At 43.9% G+C, this 24060-nt stretch overlaps 1 protein-coding gene across 3 annotated transcripts in view; it reads right to left on the minus strand.

Annotated features, from left to right (window-relative positions):
• The window catches only part of agap2 (ArfGAP with GTPase domain, ankyrin repeat and PH domain 2), a 75892-nt gene extending 60424 nt beyond the window's left edge, over nucleotides 1-15468 (minus strand). For all 3 annotated transcript variants that reach the window (XM_061735141.1, XM_061735140.1, XM_061735139.1), the window contains exons 1-7: nucleotides 13195-15468; nucleotides 10010-10068; nucleotides 8931-9018; nucleotides 8701-8786; nucleotides 8440-8575; nucleotides 7515-7649; nucleotides 7248-7366 (exon numbers count right to left, since the gene is read on the minus strand). In XM_061735141.1, the coding sequence (XP_061591125.1) occupies nucleotides 7248-7366; nucleotides 7515-7649; nucleotides 8440-8575; nucleotides 8701-8786; nucleotides 8931-9018; nucleotides 10010-10068; nucleotides 13195-14305 (1734 nt within the window). In that variant the 5' untranslated portion in view covers nucleotides 14306-15468. The remainder of the gene's footprint in view (nucleotides 1-7247; nucleotides 7367-7514; nucleotides 7650-8439; nucleotides 8576-8700; nucleotides 8787-8930; nucleotides 9019-10009; nucleotides 10069-13194) is intronic.
• Nucleotides 15469-24060: the final 8592 nt, after the last annotated feature.

The following is a 24060-nucleotide window of genomic DNA, read 5'->3' on the forward strand; positions in this document are numbered from 1 at the left end:
AGTACATTTCTTGGGTTTCCTTTCTTGTTCAGACTGGATAGGTGGAGTCAATTCATCCATCCATCCATTATCTATACCCACTTTATCAGGGTCACAGGGGTCTGCTGGAGCCTATCCCAGCTATTTTCAGGTGAGAGGCAGGGGTTACACCCTGGACAGGTCACTGGTCCATCGCAGGGCCACATATAAACACACAAACCATGCACACTCACGCTCACACCTACGGGCCATTTAGAATCACCAATTAACCTAATATGCATGTTTTTGGACTGTGGGAGGAAGCCGGAGTACCCGCGCAAGCACGGGGAGAACATGCAAACTCCACACAGAAAGGCCCGTGCCGGGCCTGGGAGTCGAACCGGGGACCTTCTTGCTGTGAGGCAACAGTGCTAACCACTAAGCCACCGTGCTGCCCGGAGTCAATTCAATTCAATTTTATTTATATAAGCGTGTAATACAACAAAAGTTTTCTCTAAACACACTCCAGAGACCCAGAACATAAACCCCCGAGCAATTATTACAAAAACAATGGCCTGTAAAAACTCCCATAGTGGGAGAAAAGCCTTAAGCCAAACAGTGGCACGAAAAACTCCCCTTTAGGAGGAAGAAACCTGGACCAGGACCTGGATCATAAGGGGGGACCCTCCTGCCGAGGGCCAGACTGGGGGTCAGGGACGTCAACAGCACAGCAGGCAGGTGGAAGCAGCAGGGGGATGACCGGGGGTGGGGACCGCAGGCAGGTGGAAGCAGCAACGGGATGACCGGGGGTGGGGACAGCAGGCAGGTGGAAGCAGCAACGGGATGACCGGGGGTGGGGACAGCAGGCAGGTGGAAGCAGCAGCGGGATGATCGGGGGTGAGGACCGCACGCAGGTGGAAGCAGCAGCGGGATGACCGTGGGTGGGGACCGCAGGCCAGCACGCAGCTCCCGAAGCTCTGGCCCAATCAGCAAGCCCCAGGTTAGGTGCAGGGTCGGGGAAAGGTTGAGAAGGGGCAGGGCCAGTCATGTGATTGAGTGGGTGTGTGCAGTCATGTGATTGCACACACGACCATCTTAAAGGGGAATGAAACTAGCCTATCAGCACACAGTCAAAACCTTCTTTTTCTTTCATAAAATGCTGAATTTACCGACGTGAAAATTAATGTTGGTCATTGCAGTGAATGTTTGCAATGGTACATTTTCGGTTTATCGCCCAGGCCTACCGTGAAGGTTCCTGAAAACCACTTTTACAGAGCTGTTCCTGGTAATGAAGACACACACAAAAGGCCCGGCCCAGAAAAATCTTCCCGGAACTCCCGCTAGTGGAAACCCAACATTGCCTTGTTGATTGGTTAACTTTTAACTTTCTGGCTGGGCGCGAACTCGCTGCAAGACTAAAGTGTTGGTGATTACCCCTGACGACGCCATTCCAAGGATCAACCAGTACTTGGTTGATTTGAGTATGAACACTAAATCAAGCCTCAGAAATCTTGGTGTTATCTTTGATAAGGAAATGTCATTAGGGCATCATTTTAAAGAGCTGACAAGACATTGTTACTTCCAGTTGAAACATATCTCCAAACTAGGGAGTATTTTATGTTAAGTTGTTTGGAGTTAGTTATCTATGCCTTTGTGTCTTCTCGTTTAGACTATCATAACTGTAGGAGCCATTTTTTGTTTTGAAACGAACCAAAAGGTGTCTCATTTTGAGTTGAGTTGATGCATCAACACACATCTCATTAAGAAGAGTAGGCGCAGGTGTGTGGCTGCTGAAGGACGCTGAGGAGAAATTGTTTCAACTGCATGCTCGTTAGACACTTGCATAGTTTGAATGCGCTTAAATCTTTATTTAGTTTTGACATTTTGAACAAGTTTATTTGTACTTTGAACCATCACCCTTTTTGATGCATGCATGCATAGTAGCTTATAGGTTTTTTGTTATTTATATGACCGCACGACCCATTCGCACACATCCACTCGGACATTTATTCATTCATTCACTCAATCTGCCGTAAACCAACCCAGACTTTCAACCAACAAATCATCCCATGTATGTAACCCAGAAAACATGTTTGAAAGCGCATTAAAGTGTTGGAGACGGTGCCTTGATGCGTCCTGTTTAAAGCCAAAACGAAGTCCTCAATTAGCTCCCATTCATATTTTGCATCAATTTTCAAATCCCGGTGTCGACTTTCAGAGCCTTGCATGGTCAACCTCCCTCCTACATCAGAGGTTGTTATGTCCCTACACCCATCCTCGACGACTGAGTTCACTGGACCTGTACCGTCTCAGGACCCGAGGAGACCGCTCTCCTGTTGCACCGGGGCTCTGGAATGAGCTTCCCCTCTCCCTACGTTCTTTGGACTCTTTGGACGTTCTTTGCTGATGCTTTTAAGAGTAATCTCAAAACCAACCCACTTGTTCCTCCGAGCATTTTAACTACGGCCGAATAGGGCTTGTTTTACGTGTTTACTCCCCCCATGACTTCAGTGCCTACACCCTGGGTGGGGTTGGAGAAAGGGCCTTTCTGTGTGGAGTTTGCATGTTCTCCCCGTGTTCCCTTTGGTACCTAATGTGAGCTACCCTCACAAAAACATGCAACAGTCCTGGGCTATACTGCCCCCTCTGGCCAACCGGGGCGTCTGATGGAGGGGGGGAATAACGTGATCCTTCCACGCGCTACGTCCGGCCAGAGAAACCCCACCCTGTCTGGTGAAAAGAAGCTGCTCACTCAGGTTAAGGAGGAGACCTGAGCTCAGTGCAGGAAACTCCCGGGGTTGGTAGAGGGAGCAATGCCCAGGACTGACTTAGCATGTAGTTGACGGTGACTTTGTACCCTCAGCCCTTCTACCACCAACTCAGCCTAGCTTCCAGTCAGGAGAGGCTTCCAGTGTTGAGAAGTCAGATGATTTACATTAACTAGAGGCTTTACTAAGCAGAAACGTTTTAAGTTTGGTTTTAAAGGTGGAGTAGGCTACTGGGTGTTTTTTTTTTTAAGAATAGGGGTCATTTTTAATCAAATTTGCAGTTTATTGTATCTGTATTTTTATTGTTCTTTTATGGAGCACTTTGTGACGTCTGTCTGTGAAAGCTGCTCATTTTTTTAATTATTTAAATTTTTTTGAAAATGTCTTTTTATTTCCAACTATTTTCACAAACGTGGATTATTTTTGCATTACCCTTTTATCTAGAATCCAAATGAAAATCCATTTAAATTATTAATTAATGCAACAATATAGAAATAAATATTTTTGGTAAAAAAATTAGTAATGAAAAACCCCAAGGTATTTCAATATTTTTGTTTTTTGTTTTTTTTTAGTCCTTTGCTTCAGTTCTCTTACGAATGTGTTAAAATATTCCTTTAATAATAAATATGATCATTTGCACATCAATTTGTAGCACTTAGAAGACTCCACCAGCTGTTTCACTGACTGAAATTTGTCTATGGTCTTAATTGTATATCAACACAGCTAACGATCATCAATAGAATGAATTTCAGCTTCAGATCGAACTTTCCTAATAAATTGTGATTTATTTGTTAAGCTGAAAAAGATCACACAACTGGGCAACATGACACCTAACTCAATATACCTCAACAGCATTGCCTCTTTTGGTTGTTCAATTCAATTCAATTCAATTTTATTTATATAGAGTCTATTACAACAGAAGTTGTTTCTAGGATCTTTCCAGAGACAAGAACATAAACCCCCGAGCAATTATTACATAAACATAACACAAACAATGGCAGGTAAAAACTCCCCTAGTGGGAGAAAAACCTTAAGCCAAACAGTGGCAAGAAAAACTTTAGGAGGGAAGAAACCTGGACCAGGACCTGGATCATAAGGGGGAAGCTCCTGCTGAAGACCAGCTGGACAGAGCAGGAAAAGAGAGAACAGACAGAGAGAATGAATAACAGAGAAAGGAGAGACACATACTGTACCCCTTTTACACCAAGCTGGTTCCAGGGCTGGTTCTGGGCTAGAGCCAGACTTAGCACCAGTTCTTTGGTTTTACACAGCCTAAGCACCGGCTCCTGGCTCTCAAAACTGGTGCTACGCCAGCCCCTTTGAGCTGCTGGGCCAGGCGTAAGAACCGCTTTACGTCGGGGGCTGGGGGCGGGGCTGGGGACGGTGTTACTGAACAACCAAGGCAGAATAAACACGGAAGAGCGCCGTTTTTAAACAACGGAGCGTTGAAGACGGCGGTTAAGTTAGCAGACTTTTTTATTATTACATCCAGTTATTTAGTAATGGATGTAAAACAGAAGCAGCAGTGGTCTACGGTACAATCCATAAACAGTAACGTCGGCGGGCGGAGCGGCAGCCTCGCGTCCGAGCCCGCGGGGGAGCATTCCAGCCCTGGGACGCTTGACCGCTCCATCGGCGGGTTCCCGGCCCGCGGGGACGCGTCCCAGCCCGCACCCAGCCCGCGTCCCAGCCCGCGGTTCTGGTTCCGCGTTACACCAACGCAGAGCCTACGGCGTTACGTAACCTAAGCCGTAGGCTCTGCGTCGATGTACGCGGCGACGCGCGCCGTAATTTCTTAACAGGCGTAGCTACAACTGATATATTTCATCTATTAAACCAACATTTATCTTCCTAAATGATTTATTTCATCCAGCTTAATTCTCAACAAAGCTGCAGTCTTCTCCCCCGGGAAGACGGCGCAGGTTGAGCCGGCTGAGGAGCTGCTGTGCTCCTCAGCACAGCAGGGGCTGCCGGGGCTGCCGGCTCTCGAGTCATTTCTTAACAGGCGTTATTTGGATAAACTGAGCCTTAAAGGTTACTTTTAAGCCTGAAAAAAATATTAAAACTTAATAAAGTGCCATATTAACAGCGCTACAGCTGAAATTAAAACAGCTTTTGGCTCTCAGCTTCCTGAGCAGGGTAGGGATGAAAACGAGGGGGAGTGGTGACGTGATGACGTGGCTCTCTGGCCAGCTGCTGGGCAGCACCAGCTGTGTAAAAGCAAACGGTTCTTACTTAGAACCAACCGCGAACTGGCTCTAGCACCAGCACTAACACCAGCCCTGGAACCAGCTTGGTGTAAAAGGGGTAATAGACACAATGGCTAACAGGGATGACTATAAACAGATGTAACATAGACAGCAGACACTGAGGTGGTCAGAGAGGCGGGGGGCAGGCCAGGATTGTAGCAAGCATATAGCAGACATCTACACAGACAGGTGGAGGCAGCAGTGGGATGATCAGAGTGGGGGACTGCAAGTCAGCATGCAGCTCCTGGAGCTCCGGCCTGCAAACATACACAAAAGAGAAAAAGGGGGCCAACACAAGAAACTACAGGAACAATGGAGAACAGTGATGGCCAGAGCCGCCGCAAGGGGTGTGCGAACCGTGCGACCGCACGGGGCCTCGCGCCCCAAGGGGCCTCGCGCTGTGGGCCGTTTTTTTTTTTTTTTTTTTTTTTCTCGTTTTTTTTCCCCTTATAAATATCAACAGTCACGTTCCATCGTAAATTGTAGGCTATAATAATGATAAAATGTGCATTGTGCGGCCAGTGTAGGCTGATTCTTACTGTCCTGAACGCATCAGAGCTGTGAGCCAACGCTGATTGTCTGTAAAGCCTGGTTTATGGTTCTGCGTTAAATCGACGCAGAGCATACGCCGTATGTAGTGTAAGCGGCGATGCGCACGTACGGTGCGCGTCGCCGCGTACCCTACGGCGTATGCTCTGCGTCAATTTAACGCAGAACCATAAATCAGCCTTAACAGTTGCAGCAATTTGCCGACTTGGCAAATTTGCGGCCATGAAGGAGATGAGCGCTAAACTTTAAAAGAGGACTAAGCATGTACAAAGTTTTGAATGTTACCCCGTTTTCCACGTTACCTGGATTATTTTGGGTTATGGAAGAGTCAACTATGGTGAGTCAGTGTAACCTTCTTAAATAATTTCTTTATCAGAATGTTGTGGTAGCTTTGACCACCTGCCTATTTTAATGTGCTTGTGTTGTTTTCAACTAGACCGCCGAGTCTATTCTCTATTATAGAGCTCAGAAATGATGTTAATAGACCGCTCTGTCTATATCTATCTAAATAGATTGTGTAATTTTAGACCAGTTATGTTTTCTTTTTTGTATTTAAGCTGTGGAGATGGAACTGAGTCAGTCCGTGACTATCTGAGTTTTCAGCGCCATGTGATTGACAGCTGTCAGGCCTGTGTGTGTGTGTGTGTGTGTGTGTGTGTGTGTGTGTGTTCTTCTGAACAAGTTTGTGACTTTACTCTGCTTTCTGCAGCATAGGCCTATAGGCTTGGCTCAATAAAAGTGAGAATAAATGTTGTTTGATGGGTGGGATGAGGTGTTGTTGAACGTTAAAATGACTATCATAAGGGCCCATGGAGAATGCTCCGCCCCCTCTGTACTGAGACCCACGCTCCGCTACTGCAGGGGAAGGTATCCAGTATTTTGCTAATTGGAGAGTTAAAATTGCGCATATAGATACCCGATATGACCCGAAAAACCCCAAAATTTCGAGGGCCCCCCCGTGACCATTTCGCACAGGGCCTCGCAAATCTCCCAGACGGCTCTGGTGATGGCTATGAGACTCTTATAATACATGAAAAATGGAAGAGGATAAGAGTAGAAGGAAAGAGGAGAAGAGAAGAAGGTAAACAGAAAGGTTTTAAGTTGGTAAGGTTTTAAAGGTGGAGGTGGTGTCAGCCTCCTTAACCCAGATTGGAAGTTGGTTCCATAGTAATGGTGCCTGATAGCAGAACGCTCGTCCTCCAAATCTTGATCTACACTACGAGTAAACCTGCACTCCGAGAACGGAGAGCTCTGCCAGGAACATAAGGTACTATCAGGTCTTGCAAATATTGCGGAGATAAGCCGTTTTGGGCTTTATATGCAAGTAATAAAATTTTTAATTGGATTCAGAATTTTACGGGTAGCCAATGGAGCGACGCTGACACTGGAGAGACGTGGTCTCTCCTGCTGATTCCTGTCAGCACTCGTGCTGCTGCATTTTGGATCAGCTGGAGCTTATTCAGTAGTTTAGCTTGATTTGTTTTAGAAGTTCCTCTGAGTTCAGTGTTAAAGTTTTAGTGAGAAAGTTGTACCATAAATTAATTGATATCAATGACTGAGCATATAGTTTTCAGTTTATTGGTGTTGCTGTTTTTTTATTACGTTGATTGTTTTATTGTTTTGATGTTCTACATGAAGAACAACAATGTCTTTTATTGATTTGAGACAAATGCTTATCTTTATCTTTACCCTGATAAAAACTAGAGCTGTGAGGACACGGTACCTGTCCAGGGAATGATGATGATCCAGGTGTGGAACCTCCAGAGTGACTGGGGGAGGTAGGCATGGATTTGCAGGCCTGCAATGCTGCCTGCTTCTTCTGAGCTACAATCTTCTGGGCAGCTGAAAAACACATAGCAGCCATTAACATTTTTTAAATCTACTATCTGACAAATTTCACAAGTTGGTTTACTTCACCTGTCTCTCTTCCTGGTGAATCCATAGTTTTCGACATTTGTGTGGACTAAGCAATAATAAAGAGTCAACTCACCCTCTGAAAACACTCTATCAACATTGAACCCATAGGTGGCACAGGTCTCATAAAAGAGGGAGTGGCGCACGTCGATGCACAGCTGTCTGGCTCTCTGATCCTCAATCACACGAGGGTTGGTGCTGCTTATTTTATCTGAATAAACAAATGGTACATTTGAATGAAACAGTATTGCAAGTAATATAAATATCACTATTTGACTAGCATATGTTCTGTATCACCTCACTATTTTGTGGTTTATTGATGGCATACCCAGATTTATTTCCTTAATTTAACTACTTATTTGAAAGCAAGCTGCTAATTACTTAAAAGCCTATTTCAAGTCTGCTATTGGTTCATTTTGCTATTATTTTACTTTTGCGAAAAAATCCTTCCCTACATTGCTGAGCCTTCATTTTATTATAATCCTCATTAGCAAGCATTGTTAAAATTCACGGTTTCCAGTTTGATCTATGCAAATTATTCCTTTTTTGCATATTACGTATTACATTTTTGACATTTTTCTATTTTGCGTATATCTGTAAATCTTAACTGACATGCATTGTCAAACTGGTTTTGTTAGCTGAGCTGTCAGTAAGACAGTTTAAAGAAATATTTGAATACTGCCATCCCTACAAGGAGAGCTCAGCCCAGATTGCTCTCATTTCTGGTTTCATTATGGTGGAACAAACTGCCAAATACTATCAGAGTATAAGAGAGTCCCTTTCTATCTATATCTATAATCTATATCTATAATTTCTTAAACACTCTATCAAGAACATCTCCTCTATAAACACCTTATTTTGAACCAGTTCAAAAAGTCATGTAAGGATGTACATTTGACATCACAGCCATAAGGACTTATATGGACTAGGACTAAGGTAGCCTCTCTTATTTTCTGATATTAAGTCCTTATGGTTGGGATTCATTTGAAATGTGTGCTGACCTTGGGTTCCCACAACAATGACTGGGATGTCTGAACGGTGTGCACTGAGCTGGCTGTACAGCTGGTAAAGCTCTTGAAAACTGGCCTCGTTCTCCAAACTGAAGACCAGGATCACAGCATCAACCCAGCTGCTGAACTAATAAAACAAAGAGGAGCCAGATATTAGCTGTATTTGATGGCTGGATTAATAATGACATCTGAAGGTGTTGTAGTGTTACACGCTTATTGCATTCTTTCATACAAAATCACACAAAGAGGTACCTGTGCATCAGGTGCCCCAACTTCTTCCCGGATCAGTAATAAATTACTTTGACCATCCACCAGCACTTCCTTTTTATACCTTCCACCTGACAAGAACAGCGCAAGTGACAGACAAGTTATTCAACAGCATTAGAAAGTTGTAATCTTGCCATATCAGGCACATTTATCTGTGTTCAGGCACCTATTTAAAGGCTCTGCATCCTATACTTGAATAATGGTTTGTTTCTCACCATCAGGCTTCTCGACTGCAACATAACTGCCTGTGATATATTTGTTCACCAACGCTGACTTTCCACTTTTCAGACTTCCGAGAATGCCCTGAGAGTAGGAGGAAGAAAATATGACACTACAAAGTTTATTTAGTGTTAGCTATCATTCAAATCCACAGCAAAATGTCTCAAATATATTTGTAGCAGTCACATATATTTATCATGGTTGTGACATTATATGACATTTTAGGGAATGGAGGAACCATAAATGCACCCCATAGATTTGCCTGTTTAGATTCCTAGTATCTGTTCCAATCTCTTTTATGACAAGTGATGTGAATGTTACTAATGGACAAAAAACGCGCTGACATTGGCAGGGATCAAGGGATTTCCTGTCAGTGCACAGCTGGAAACAAAATTGGGAGACTTGCTGATTGGGTAACATATTGCGTCACTTGCGTCACCTGTTGTTTGCAGTCTGTTGCCGTTGCACGGTGTTGCAGGCTCTGATTTCTCCAGACTTTTTTGTCTAAACTTAGATTGTGTCAGGAAGTGGTATGTGAGGACCCAGATGCAGGAGGCAGGACTTCCAAAAACTACGATTTATTTAAACTAAAAATGCTGCAATGCAGGATCCAAAATCAAAACAAGAACCCAAACTTGACAAAACCAGAAAAACATGACATGGCACATGGAGGACAAAACAGGACAGACTAGCAAGAAGCAGGGGAAAGACAAGACCAGATATACACAAGGGTTAACGAGACACAGGTGCAGACAATCAGGGCAGATGGGAAACAGGAAGGTCAAACCAGAACTTAAACACAAAGACATGGGCTTCAAAATAAAACAGGAAGTGAAAAAAAAAATGTACATGTTGCTATGCAGACGACTGGGGAAAAAAACACATTTCTTTTTCTTTTTTGGACATTTGGATGTATATTACCAAAAAATAACTGAAGCTGATATGAAAATAATTGAAATATTTTTCGTTACGGTCTGAATATTATTTGAAGTTGAGCATCAAATTTAAAGCAAAGAGAGGAATAAATTATATGATTTTCTAATGCTTACTCTTAATGAAAGCAAACGGTACTCACCAGTCTCAGCTCTGGAATGGATCTGCTCAGTGTCCACTCCTGGCTGTAGGCAAGATTTACTAGAGAGAAAGACAGACAAGTCAGGATGGGAGAGACACAGATTCATAATACCGATTATATAAAAAAAGTCAAAAATCTGATCCATGACTGGTTGGATAGGTGGATTTGTAGGCTGCATTTATGAATTTAACCTTTCAATTAGAGTGTAAGTGCAATCTGACTTTATCCACACTGTCTTCAATGTGTAGTTAACGATAGATAGTGCTTGTTGAGGTACCAAAGGTTCTTATCTTCGGTATCTCAACCTTTTACTAAAAGGTTCCGTTTTGCTGCGATCATGAGAAGATTTGAACACTTGGTCCTTTCTGAATCAAATTAATGGTCATTCTTCTTATCAAGTGATAGGATGGTTGGACTGTCTAAAGACAGAAAAAAATACTAAAACCTAGAAGTTCTACTGCACTTCTGCCTGAAAGATTAGAACAGTTTGTACTAAACTGCATTTATTTCAGCTGACTCATGTTACATTTCATGCCCATCACACATCGTATTTGTTAATCGAATCAAAGCAGTTTCCAAATAATTCATTTTTTAATAACTAAACATTTTCATATCTTTTTAACAGGGACAATGAACAAGGAAACAAGGTAATTACTGAATGATGTTTACAGGATGTTTAAATTGAGAGTTTAGATTTAAGTCATTAGTTGGTTCCTCTCTTTTCAAAATTGTCTTTTTATGGTGATGCTAAAGATGATTATGACTGCTAACACCAGAAAATACATGTTTATTCTTTTTTTATTCGACTGATCCATTTTGTCTTATGTTATCTGCAAATGGCAGAGGAGAACTGTATTGTGGTCTACATTTCTTTATAATTACATTACAATGTACACTTTGTCCCTTTGAGGTGAACCACTTTCACTTTAATCACATCCTCATGAATTTTACTTTAATTTATTTATTTGTTTGTTAACCATCTAATCGTGTTTTCCAATGGATGGATTTTCTCGAATGTATTGATTCTGAGATGTATTTTCATAGATATTTAAACCATGTAAGCAGTTTTACTCCAACACCTAGTATTTGCAACCTGAAGGAGAACAGCTGTCAGACTAATTAACTAACACCAAGCTGTGTCTTAGCTTATTCAGTTGCACAGAAAACTATTTTCAACTGCAGTTGAATAACTTGGAGTTGTGGTATGAGAGTCACACCTTTGTGTCTTGCATCCCTCAAGACTTCACTACACTACTACTTGAATTTCCCTCAGGATCTACAGGAACAAAAATAGCACAAAAACTCTCTCTATTTCTCTTTTTTTCTTTTTTTTTCTTTAACAAACTTTGGTTCTGAGGCTGGTATGCATCAATGATAGAGAGTGGGAGCATGTTTTTCTAGAATGATTGGAAAAAAGGCCAAGAATGACCTCACAACATATCCCTTGTAGATGTGTATACAACGATACAAAATCTAAACTAAAGAACCAAGTAGGACTAATGGTAATCTGACCCCTCATCTTCATATTTAGCATTGATGATATAAACTATAAACTATAATATTGAGCCAATGTATAGATGGTTTTGCTTTGTATTTCACATATTATTTATGAGTCTGACATTTTTTTATTTCTTATTTCACATGTTATCTCTAGGTCTAAAGGTGGACCTGCAAGTGGAGCCTGGACCAAAAGAGACCTCACAGTGTAGAACTGCAATTAGACCATGTTGACTCATTAAAGTAACCTAGAAAGGGGGGATCGTCTTTCTATGGAAAGACGATTATCCACACTCCTCAGTCCAAACCTTGTCTTGAGTGGACTGTCGTCTGGGGCATATATCTGATATCATCATTTTTTATTCTATATTGTTCTCTGGAATTTTGTCCTCAAAGTCAAGTTACACCCACAACATAAAAAAAACCTCACACACAGACATGCACACACATTCACCTCCTCCATCCCTTGTTTCATCACGCTCTCCCTCTTTAGCTGCAGAAGCGGTAGTCCTGACGGTTCCCATGGCAACATTTCCTCCTGCCCTGTGTGTGTGTGTGTGTGAATGTCTATGTAAGTGTGTGTGTTGTCGATGGGACTAGTCTCACTACTTTAGTGGATCCACAGAGCGCAATTGTTACAGTACGAATACACCGTAAGTGAATTAATTCATGAAATATGCATGCTTGATCTGATTTTGAGGAGACATGTTTGTAAAGGACACACGTTGTGTGTTAAAGTCACTGACACATTTCATAGCAGAAAAAGACAACACCTGAACACACCACGTGTGAGCTTTTAGAAAGGATTTGAATCAAAGCCAGCATGAACAAAGAATAAAGAATTAAAGGCATCTATGTTGCCTGAACACGCAGTGGGGGGAATATCAAACACTGGATTAGCATGTTTTTAACTGGCTGTGGATCCTGACCTCCATTTTTGATATGGTTGAGCAAATATAATTTCATGTCTTTCCCCCATTCCAGCGCTTCCACCTATACGGCTATCAAGTCAACGCAGAAAAGTCAGCTAGATTGGTGCAAACCATCTGTGATTTGTGCCATAAACTCCTCCCTCCTTTGAGCATTGTGTCAGTGTCAGTGTGTATAATGGCAGATTACCCCCCCGACACCACCGCCACCCCACCCCCCAACACACACACACACGCACACACGCACACACGCACACACACGCACACACACACATGCACGCACACGCACACGCACACGCACACGCACACACACACACACGCACGCACGCACGCACGCACGCACGCACGCACACACACACACACACACACACACACACACACACACACACACACACACACACACACACCACCCCGCAGACATGTCAAACTGGTCCAGGCTCGGAGTAGAATTAGGTTAACACAATCCAAGACGATTCTGTTGTCACTTATCAGATCAGAAAGCTTCAAAAAATGTTCTCAAAAGCTTTTATCCTAGCGTGTATATGTATTCTCTGTGAAATTGTTTGAAAAGATAAACCCATCCCAATCTCAGCTTGACATGAATAGATGTCTTTTTTGATAAACACGTTCAATTATCAGTATTTGATCATACGAAACTGTAGACAGGAGGCCGTGACTACAGTTTGCTGTGTTTAATGTACATGAAGGGTTGATTAGGGGTTGAAGAAGTGACAGTGGTGTGCGCTTGCAACCTCCTACCTTCCTCCTCACTGGAATCTCTTTGTATATAAACGGGAGGTACAATGGTGGACGACTCCGCTGCCCCTGAACTGCTCTTTGTGAAAATACCACTGATGAACTTAAGCATCTTTCTGTCCTTAGCAGAGCCCCGTTGACCCTGCTGCCCATGGTGGACCTCTCTGGCCAGTCCCAGGTCTTCAGAGAGGTTATTTAGGTCACTGTTATCAAGTGTACGGCTTTTACCCTTCCGTGCTGGTTTAGGGGCTTGGGTAGCAGGTGCAGGCAGGGAGCTTGAGCCTGTCTTCAGTCTCTCCTTCCTGGGAATGGTTCTCATCACTGCAGCAATGCCACCTCCAAGTTCCAGCGGAATTCCACTTTGAGCCTCCTCCTGCTGGTTCCTCCATCCCTCAGGTTGGCTCGCCTCAGCCCAGGACGCCCTGCAGGGGCCCGGAGAGCACACCAGAACTCTGCAGTCCTTACGATCCAGGCTCTGGGCCGAGGCAGGACTGCGCTCCCTGCCCTCCCTGGAGTCCCGTCCCCGGGTGGTCACACTGCTGTGAGACTTCAAGAGACTCCCCGGCCATTGCCCTGGGGGATGGATAGGGAGGCTGGTTGTGCTTGGACTGTAGCTGGGTTCTACCCCCTCTGTCGGTGCTGGAGAACTGCATTGCTTTGCCTCTGGGATGGGATTCTTCCTTTCAAATAAGTCTGTAGACTTTGTCTTTTGAATTGTCACTCCCTCAGCAAGTAAGGGGAACAGGAAGCTGCATGGTGGCTTTTCACTACTTTTACTTACAACATCAACACTAGGGAGTAAGTTATCTGTTTGAGGGTTTAACAGTTTTCTTTCACCATAATTGAGTTCATCTGTGCCCCCTTTCACTGCTGCAGCATCATTATCTCTTTGTGGTTGTCCGACGTCCACTTCAGCGCCGCTCTCAGCCACTTCAGGAGCTGTCGCTACTGTGACCCTGAACTCTTCACCTGGACTTCCTCCTGCTCTGGCTTCTAACTCCTTTCCCAGGGAACACTTCCCGGCTTCCCCATTCTCCTCAACAGCCTCTACCTTCACCAAGGTGAGGGAAATGAGGTAGGTGGTGCGTTGCTGCAGGGTGCCGCCTCCACTCATGTGGCCAGATTTTATTGGACCCGCAGTAGATCAGAGGAACCAAACAGACGAACACGAAAAAAAGATAGTTTGTTGATGTGTTGTAGCATGAAATAATCTGCCAGCACACCAGAGACAAAACACTCACATGGAGGGAGATTAGGTTTCTCCACGGAAGACAGAACGGCAGAAGGGCTATTGCTTTCATCCATTCCCCAAATCCCTGTTTCTTGATTTCAATCACAGATTTCTTGGCAATTTCTCTGAGATATAAAAACAAAATCCAGTCCTTCTGACAACCTTGAGCAAACTGAGGGGTGTCCAAAGCAAGCAGCTCTTTTGTTCTTAGAAAACACCCATTTAATATCTATCATTGCATATGCATGCAGCCACTGAATGAATCAGTTCAGATAGTAATTATTTACTTGACCTTGTTTTCATGTGCTGTATATCCATCTGACAGTCCATTGTCTTCACTAACAGCAAAAATCTTGAGTCGGAGCAGAATATTAACTGTCTTGCATTTTACGTCATCAGGAATGAGAGGAAGAACAACTGTAAAATGATATAGTGAAGGCTTTTAAAATCCATTAGTGCCAACTTAAATCAGCATGGCCCAAAACCCTCGGAATACGGTCCAGATCATAGCCCTCTCATGTGTGTTGACACCAGCATCCATGCAGAGAGGGTGGGAGCAGGAAGGCAGGCAGCCTGACTGGTGATGGTTGGAGGGAACTGGGAGCAGAAGCCAGCACAAGCCTGGGGGAAGAGCTGGAGATGTACGGACTAGTGAGGAGAGTGCATCCATCCATCATGCCTCTCTCTGTATCCTTGGCAGTTTGTGTCCTCTAAGCATACCAGGGCTTGAGTATGATAATCCAAGACAGAGCCAGAGGAGACACTGAAGCGAAACCCCTCTCCAGCGGCACAGCCACCTCTGCAGCCTCCAATGGAAACACAGTTTTCACAGGTTTAATGAGTCGACTGATCATCACACACACATCTCCATAGGAGCAAAGCCCGTCTCTCTCTTTCTCTCCGTTCCCTCTGCTCATCTCACAAACACACTGACAGGAATGTCCAATGCCCCTCCCTTTAAATGCCCCTCCTTAAACCCATATGCAATCCATATGATGCACAAAGATCTTGATTCTCTTCTTTTTCTTCCCCTCTTTTATTTTTCCTCTCACTCTCTCTCGTCCTCCTGCTGTTATCCTCAGACTGGGCTCCCTGCTTTTTATTGCTTGTCCCAGCTCCATCCCCTCCCCTCCATATTCTTTCCTCTGCCTATCAGTAAGGAGGAAGGGAACGGTGGGTAATGGCTGGTGGTGAAGGGAGCAGTGAACATGAAAGCTCATGCTGCCAAATGAGAGGAGACGTCAGGAGGAAAGAATGGTGGTAGGAGTAGTTATAAGGGGAGCAGGGTTAGCCAAAAAATGACAACAGCAAGCAAAGATATATGAATGCTGTAGAGGAACAAAGGGAAATGAAAGAAGCATGGAATATTTTAATATGTCTGTCTCATTTCTGAAGCTACCATCATTCATGTGGTAATAGCTGTGTGTGTGTGTGTGTGTGTGTGTGTGTGTGTGTGTGTGTGTGTGTGTGTGTGTGTGTGTGTGTGTGTGTGTGTGTGTGCGTGTGTGTGTGTGTGTGTGTGTGTGTGTGTTCATGCACCTCTTCTCTGAGGCTCCTCCTCCAGGAGGCTTGGCCTGTTTGTTGCTAAGGTGTTACAGTCTTCCTGGGTCTGGTGACATAATCATCTCGTCTGTCCTTCCTCCCACTCTGCTTTTGGTAAACTGTATTGTAAAATCTCCCAATACATCAAAAAGGTGTGTTGTGTGTGTGTGAGTGAAAGACATTTCCTGTGAAATCTTGCATTCTGTTGCCTCTAATGGCATGTGTTCATTTGCAGAAATCGTTTTTTTTTTTTTTAATTAGCTGCAACTACCTTTTATTTTTTTTAAGTGACTAATATCCACCAACATTTTTCTATTAAACTTCCAGATTTGTCAAAAAAAAAAGAAGTTAGTTAATAGTGAGGTGTCCCATTAGAGAACCCCACCTGACTGAATGGCATGTATATGTTAAGTGAAGTTAAATCAAGACTAAAGCGGTGCACTGTCTCCCACCATCATCTCTTAATACAGGATGTGAGTGTCGGCTGCTCGGCCCTCTAACCCTCCTCTCTGCAGTCAGGGATAACTACGCACACTGAATACAAAAGACCTCTGACAACTGCTGTTCTTTCAAGAAAAACACAGAGGTGCTGTGGACAAATCAGCATGAAAGACTGAGGTGAATTCATTTTATTAAAAACAAACCAAAACATTGTAGTGGAGAATCCATTTGGTGAGGACATGTAATTATGTGAGTCATAAGGTTGTTGTAGTTTGCATTTCCGTACAGTCAATTTCAATATTTGGAAACCATATATAGCAGAAATACTACTTCTCACATGCTGACAAAACTCTACCTGAAATGCGCAAACACACACACCAGGGGCTGGCAGGTGCTGTCAGGTGGCCAGTAGCCAATGGCAATGCTGGGGGATTTATCATTTCTCTTTCACTGTGAGGTACCCTAACTTTTCCCTACACAATGTCTAACAATGCTGAAATGTCACCTTGAACATGATTATAGACTGTAACAGCCTACATACAGCCAAACTTTACACCCAAACAGAATCATTTAGCCCTTTTACTCTCCTCTCCCTGTTTGTTCAACCTCTCTCTGGCAAATAGTCGCTTTACAATTCTTGCTTATGAAGCTCAAAAACATAACAGCTCTCTATTTAGCAGTACAGTATACATGTATATGCAAAAGCAGGTTCCAGTGAAAACAGTGTCTTTGAGCTTCACATTCAGGCTGTTAAATTGTCCATCAATTCAGTCCAATGTTTTCAAAAGAGAGAATGTTTTCCCCAGCAGTTAAAGAACTTCCAGATCCTTAAAATACCTTAAAACTAGGCAAAATGAATAAGTGTCACAATCCTCAGACTAACAGAGCAAAGGTGCTGTGAATAAAGTGATAAAATCAATAGAAAAACTTGTTATTTTCACCTCACCAGTGGTTTAGAGTACTTTTACTTGAAAATTCATGGATAGATATAATTTTGTTATAGCTCACTCGTGGGCAGTGATAATGAAACAGAGGAACTGATCTCCATTTTGAGCCTCTCATTAGAATATTAAAAATGAACATGGCATCATACTAAGAAGAAATGGTGGGAAGTAATGATATGAGGAAATGATGTTAAACAGATCAGCTTCATGTAAAAGCCGTGTTTGTTTGAAAGGAAGTGGCTTGAGGGTAGTTGCAGATTGGCAGACAGGAAGTAGGCTGCAAAGTACGTTTCATCCTCCTGCCATGGCAAGAGCTGCTGAGCAATGTCACTATTAGTTGCCTCTGTCTGGAGATTAATGTCTAACGCCACAACAAAACCCCAAACAGGAGGTGAATTTTAGATTAATTACACCTCAGAGTGGAAAGAGGCAGTAAATATGATCTCCACCCTGAAAAAAACACTCCAACTGACACAGGAAGCTGAGACACAGATATACGTCAGCCACACTTGTTTCACTGTACCAAAGATGATGAATAATTAACTAGGTTTTAGTTTGCGTGCCATTTTTCGTGTTTAACATACCAATAGTTATAATAAAGCTAGCATCTTTTTAACATCACAACACCATGTTAACATTAAGTTAATATGCTGCTTTATTTAGTAACAACATAAAACAGATGCAGAGCTTGATACAAATAAACTCACCTTGAATACTGTGGAGGTAAACCTTAAGGCCTGAGCGTAGCTGTTGATTCTCCACCCTTTCAAACTGCTTGGAGAGCCTGTTGATTGCACTCTGGAGAGATTCGTGTCGCTTGATCTCTGCTTTTATTGCAGTGGAATTTAAGGATTTGCTGTTGCTGGTCATCCTCACAAATGAATTGGTTGTAAACTGAGGCAAAGAGTTGCTTCAGCCCATTTGAAATCTTGGCTGTTCGTTCCACAAAAAGATCGTGAACTTTAGTCACAGAGGCAACAGAAAAGGAGGTGAAAGCTGCTCAAGGTCCTGCTCCCGCTCTCTCTCTTTTTAAACCACAAAATTCAGATCACAACAGCGTGTGTCTCAGTTTCCTCTGCAGGTTTGAACCAAAATGAATTCACTTCCTTATTTCAGACCATATGCTTCGATTTGAGATAGCTGAGACAGCTACACCTTCACAGCATTACAAAATGTACCGAGACTACCAAATACCAAACACGTGTTTCTTGTGAAGAAAGAATTCATGCAAAGAACATAATAATCCAAAATGTTACATTTACATTTTGTCTGTTCTGGTCAAATCTTGCATCTATATTAACCATTTTTGTAGTGATTAATTCACAGTGTTTGTCTGACAATTTATGCTCTAAGAGAAAAAGTCCAGAGCTGTCTGATATATGTAATAGAGCATGATAGCTTGACAAATCCCTATCATTTGGTGTTATGCTAATGCAAACATATGTTATTTGACTTTCTGTGACCCAGTTTACAGAAAATCTTATGACTGTATAAGTCCATTGTATGAATCACTGGTCTTTGTTATCCATAGGTGTAATCATGCCTCATGTTAGACAAATGTTGAACTGATTGACTGATTCACAGCTAGGGCTCCATAGTGTAGCTTGACTAAAATGAAGCTGCATGACATAAGGGGAACTCTGTTATACATTAGTCAAGCAATTGCATTCATTTCTGTATGTAATTGCTTCCTTGCTGCAATATTTAAAACCCTCCACCTTACAGAATTTGGTGAACATAAAAAATCACATAATAAATCTGTTAAACTTGTTTGGTCCTTAAGGCTCTGGAGGACAAGTAGCTCTTCACTCTCTTTCATCTAATCATCCACTCCTCTAAAAAAAAACTGTGTGCTGTCAGATGCATCCAAGCTTTCTTCGCAGGCTAACGAAAATAAGTCAAACTCCACTCCTTTTACCTCTAACTGTATCTTAAAGCAGCACAACGTAACTTTCAGCTTTTCTGAGTTTGGTGGCATCTTTTGGACAAAAGTGGTAGTGCTTTACCAGAAAGAACACTACGTTTCCCATGAGCACCAGCGCGTACTGCCGGAAAACTCCTGTCCCGTCGCGTGCATTTCTTTTGAGAGAAGACGGGACGCTTTTCTGTTTCACCAAGTGAACAGACGGAACGCAAAAAAAAAGATGTTAAACTGCTGGAAAGGAACTGGAATTTACCGGGATACCTTAAACAAGGAAGCCAGGGAGCGGTATATGGAGAAAATAATGATTATTAACGGTTTGGATCCATATTAAATCCCTACTAAAGAATGGAGCTCCTCGTCGGAGCTGCACTCTTTAGAAAGGATTTACTACGGCTAGGGCGTGTCCGGGTCTCCCGGGGAGGGCTGGGCCGTGGACGTGGGGGTCCCGCTCGGAGGGCTGGGGGGGCATTGCTGCCTCGGTGCTCCGTCGCTGGGCGGGGGCCGCATGCCCCTGTGTCTGTGGGGACTCCGTGACCTTTGGGGTGTCCGCCGGGGTGGCCCCGGGGGGGGGGGTGGGGCCGGGTGCGGGGATCGGACCTCCCCTGGCCGGGGGGTGCGCGGGCGGGCGCGGCGGCGGGGTGGCACCATTCCCAGGTGTCTATGTCTTATGTTGTCAGTATGAATGGGGGGATGTTGAACCGGTTCCCCCTCCGTCTGGGGGCTCCGGCGGCGCCGGGGGCGCCCGTGGAGGTACGGTGGGGCCCCGCTGGCGGTGGGTTGCCTCCTTCCTACCTCTGGGTTGCTGGTGGCCTGTGTTCCGGGTTCTTCCTGGTCGGCCCCTGGTCTCGTGGGTGGCGGGGTTGCTCCACCCTCTCCCCCACTATAGATACACTTCAGGTCGAGCTTTGTTTGGTTTATTACACACACATACACACACATACATACACACACACATACCCACATACATACACATACACACACACACACACGCACACACATATACACACACACATACACACACACACATACCCACATACATACACATAGCTACATAGACATATACACACTCACGTACACGTATACATATTCATACATTCATGCATGCACACATACACACACACACACACACACACACACATAGCCTCACATATGCATATACACACACAGTTACATTTAGCCACACATACATATACACAATCATACACACACACACATTCACACATATATAGCCACTCAGTCACACACATATACATACACATACACACACATACACAGCCACACAAAACACGCACACACACACACATAGACATACATACTGGCGTGTTCACCTGCATGCTCGCTCTGTAGTTTTTGGGGTTAGTTAGCGGTAGCTTAGCTCAGACTCTGATTTGGGTTGATTGCTGCTTGTGTGTTTTGGTCGGCTCCGTATTGGTTTTGTTGGTTTTGTGTTTTGTTTGTGGTTTTTGTTGCAGATTTTCAGTGCTTGACGTGTGCCTCCGTGTGTTCCTGCTTCCTGGATTGGCAGTGGATGTCACCCCCCCACCAACCACCCCCAACCCCCCCCACAAAAAAAAAAAAAAAAAAACTCACTGGGTTTGTATGTATATATTTATGTATGTATGTGTATGCGTATGTAGGCGTATATATGTATATATATTAAATATAGCAATAATGCACATATATATGCCTTTGATTTTTTCCTACATGGTATCAATCATTAATATGTGTGCAGACAAGAAAAAAAAAGAAAGGATTTACTTCCGCAATTCTGCAGAACCACCGTCTCCGGCTACCTTGTTTAGGAGTGTTTGGCAGCTGCTTTGGTAAATGTTTGACTCGCCATGTGTTTCAATAAATTTGTATAATAGTACAACATACAGTACATGTTTTGTATCCCTCTTACTTCTCTTTTCTTTTTTTTGACTGCTATATTATGCTGAAGAGGTGCCGAGGCGTGAGCAATATTTTTGTTTTCCTCGTGAGATTATTTTTTTCCTCTGCAGTTACAAATAAGAGTTAATATTTTTTCCTCAACAAACTAGTTTTATCTGAAGATTGGGGTTAATTGCACCGCAGAGAGCTGGCCAGCAACTGCGTTTAGCTGGCGAAGTGGAGAATAAAACCCGTGTTTTGATCCGACACGGTCTGTGTGAGTGTTTGTGGTTTAAGGCTGATTTATGGTTCTGCGTTAAATCGACGCAGAGCCTACGGCGTAGGGTACGCGGCGACACGCACCATACGTTGCGCGTCGCCACGTACCCTACGCCATAGGTCTGCGTCGATTTAACGCAGAACCATAATTCAGGCTTTACTGTGTGGAAGGTTTGGTCGTTACAGCCGCGATCCAAGCGAGCCGACGACTCTTTCACTCTTTTACTCTGTTATATCAGATACTTGGCCTGCGTGGTTCTGCCTCCGAGTAGGAAACCGGTGAAAAGTTAAACCATTAGCGATCTTTTCCCCACGTCTGTTTTGTGGAGCTGCTGCGGCCACAACACAGCAAAGGGTTACCAGGTTCTGTGGAGCTGCGCTCCACGCCCCGCCCATTTTCGTCTCGACTGCGAATCGGGAAGGAGGGGGAAGTGACGTATGCCGTAAAGCAGTCAAAGCCGTAAAGATTTGTAGTTTTTTAGTGTGGCAGGGTTCCTATCATGCTCCTCAAAGTTACATAGTGCCAGTGAAGGTGATACAGACCCCCTCAGACCATGACAGAGGTGTCATTAAACCTGTTGGAAGTTGATGTACCATCACAATGACTCTGGAAATATGATATTAAGGTGGAAAAGTTACGTAGTGTTGCTTTAATATCAGTTATCAGTTGCTTCAATCTTTTGGAGCGTTCAACCCCAGTTAGCTTGTTGTAGTAAGCATGTTTCGTCTGGTAGTGCCTCTTGATATTGAATTCCTTGAAAACAGCCACACTCTCTTGGCAAATGCAGACACAGTTGCTTTGTATTTCAGTGGAAAAAATACTCAATTCAATTCAATTCAATTTTATTTATATAGCGTCTAATACAACAGAGTTGTCTCTAGACGCTTTCCAGAGACCCATACCCAGAACATGACCCCCGAGCAGTTATTACATAAACAATGGCAGGTAAAAACTCCCATAGTGGGAGAAAAACCTTAAGCCAAACAGTGGCAAGGAAAAACTCCCCTTTAGGAGGGAAGAAACCTTGAGCAGGACCAGGCTTGTAGGGGGGGACCCTCCTGCCGAGGGCCAGACTGGTGGGTCAGGGACGGCAACAGCACAGCAGGCAGGTGGAAGCAGCAACGGGATGACCAGGGGTGGGGACCGCAGGCCAGCACGCAGCTCCCGAAGCTCCGGCCCAATCATCAGGTCCCAGGTTGGGGTGCAGGGTCGGGGAAGGGTTGAAAAGGGGCAGGGCCAAGGAGAGGAGTCTTGACGGACAAACCTTCTCCCCCGCCTGCCCGGGCTGTTACCCTGCCCCCCTCACTCCCACACTGCAGGTTCCGGTGTCCGGCAAAGGATGCTGCAACATGGACAAAAGAGAGAAAAGGGAGGAGAAGGGGGGACCAGCACAAGAAACTACAGGAGCGACTCTGACACACTAAAGTTTACACTACCTAGAGATTTACCAACACCAGCTAGAGGTTTACTAAACACTAACTCAAATTTTCACTTGTTCTAGAAGCGGCAGCCCTCGCTGTCTTTCCTTTTTTAGGGCCCGAGCACTTACAGTGCGAAGGCCCTATTGTATCTGTAGGAATTATTTCTTTCTTTCTTCCTTTCTTTATTCTTCTGACGAAAGGAGGGCCTTTTTTTCCCCCTAAACGTGCCCCAAAAGTCACCAAATTTTGCACGCAAGCCAGGCCTGGCGAAAAATTTGATATTTAATGGTTTGTATTAATGGGCGTGGCAAAATGGCTCAACAGCGCCCCCTTGAAAACTTTGTGCCTCAAGCCCCACAATACGGTTTGACGTACATGCAAGAAAATCGCTACACACCTGTATCATGTCACAACTTAAAGAAAAGTCTCTTGGTGCCATGGCCGAAACCGCACAGGAAGTCGGCCATTATGTGTGTGTGTGTGTGTGTGTGTGTGTGTGTGTGTGTGTGTGTGTGTGTGTGTGTGTACATGTCTTTGTGGCTATGTGTGTGTGTGGTCTGCGTGAGTGTGTATATGTCTATGTAGCTATGTCTATGTGTGTGTGTGTGTGTGTGTGTGTGTGTGTGTGTGTGTGTGTGTGTGTGTGTGTGTGTGTGTGTGTGTGTGTGTGTGTGTGTGTGTGTGTGTGTGCGTGTGCGTGTGTGCGGAGGCAGCGGCAGGGACCGGAGACGGGCCTGGAGAGAGGGCCCCCCAACAGGGCGATACCGCCGCGTGTATTTCATACTGTGGTCAACAGTCCTTGCTTGCCACATATCATTGCCTGACAATGGAGGGCCCCAGACCCAGGCATCCCATTCATTCATCCATTCACCTATCCGATACCTATACTAATAATAAGATATACTATACATAATAATAATAATAATAATAATAATAATAATAATAATAATAATAATAATAATAATAATAATAATAATAATAATAATAATAATGGTGGTGTCATTTCTGATATGCTTATGGGGGGCGGTGGCCATGAGTGCGAGGGCCCGTTCATCGCTGCTTGCAGCTTTAATTTTTAGTTGCAGTCGCCATTTTAGAAATGAGCTGGAAAGGATCACATAAGGGTCACGCGGCGATAGTGCAGACACAGGTCTTCTGCCATCTTCTGGTGAAATATATTTTGTACGCGTGTATTTCATACTGTGGTCAACAGT

This window comes from Cololabis saira, chromosome 12, assembly GCF_033807715.1.
Source record: "Cololabis saira isolate AMF1-May2022 chromosome 12, fColSai1.1, whole genome shotgun sequence".
Taxonomy (NCBI): domain Eukaryota; kingdom Metazoa; phylum Chordata; class Actinopteri; order Beloniformes; family Belonidae; genus Cololabis; species Cololabis saira.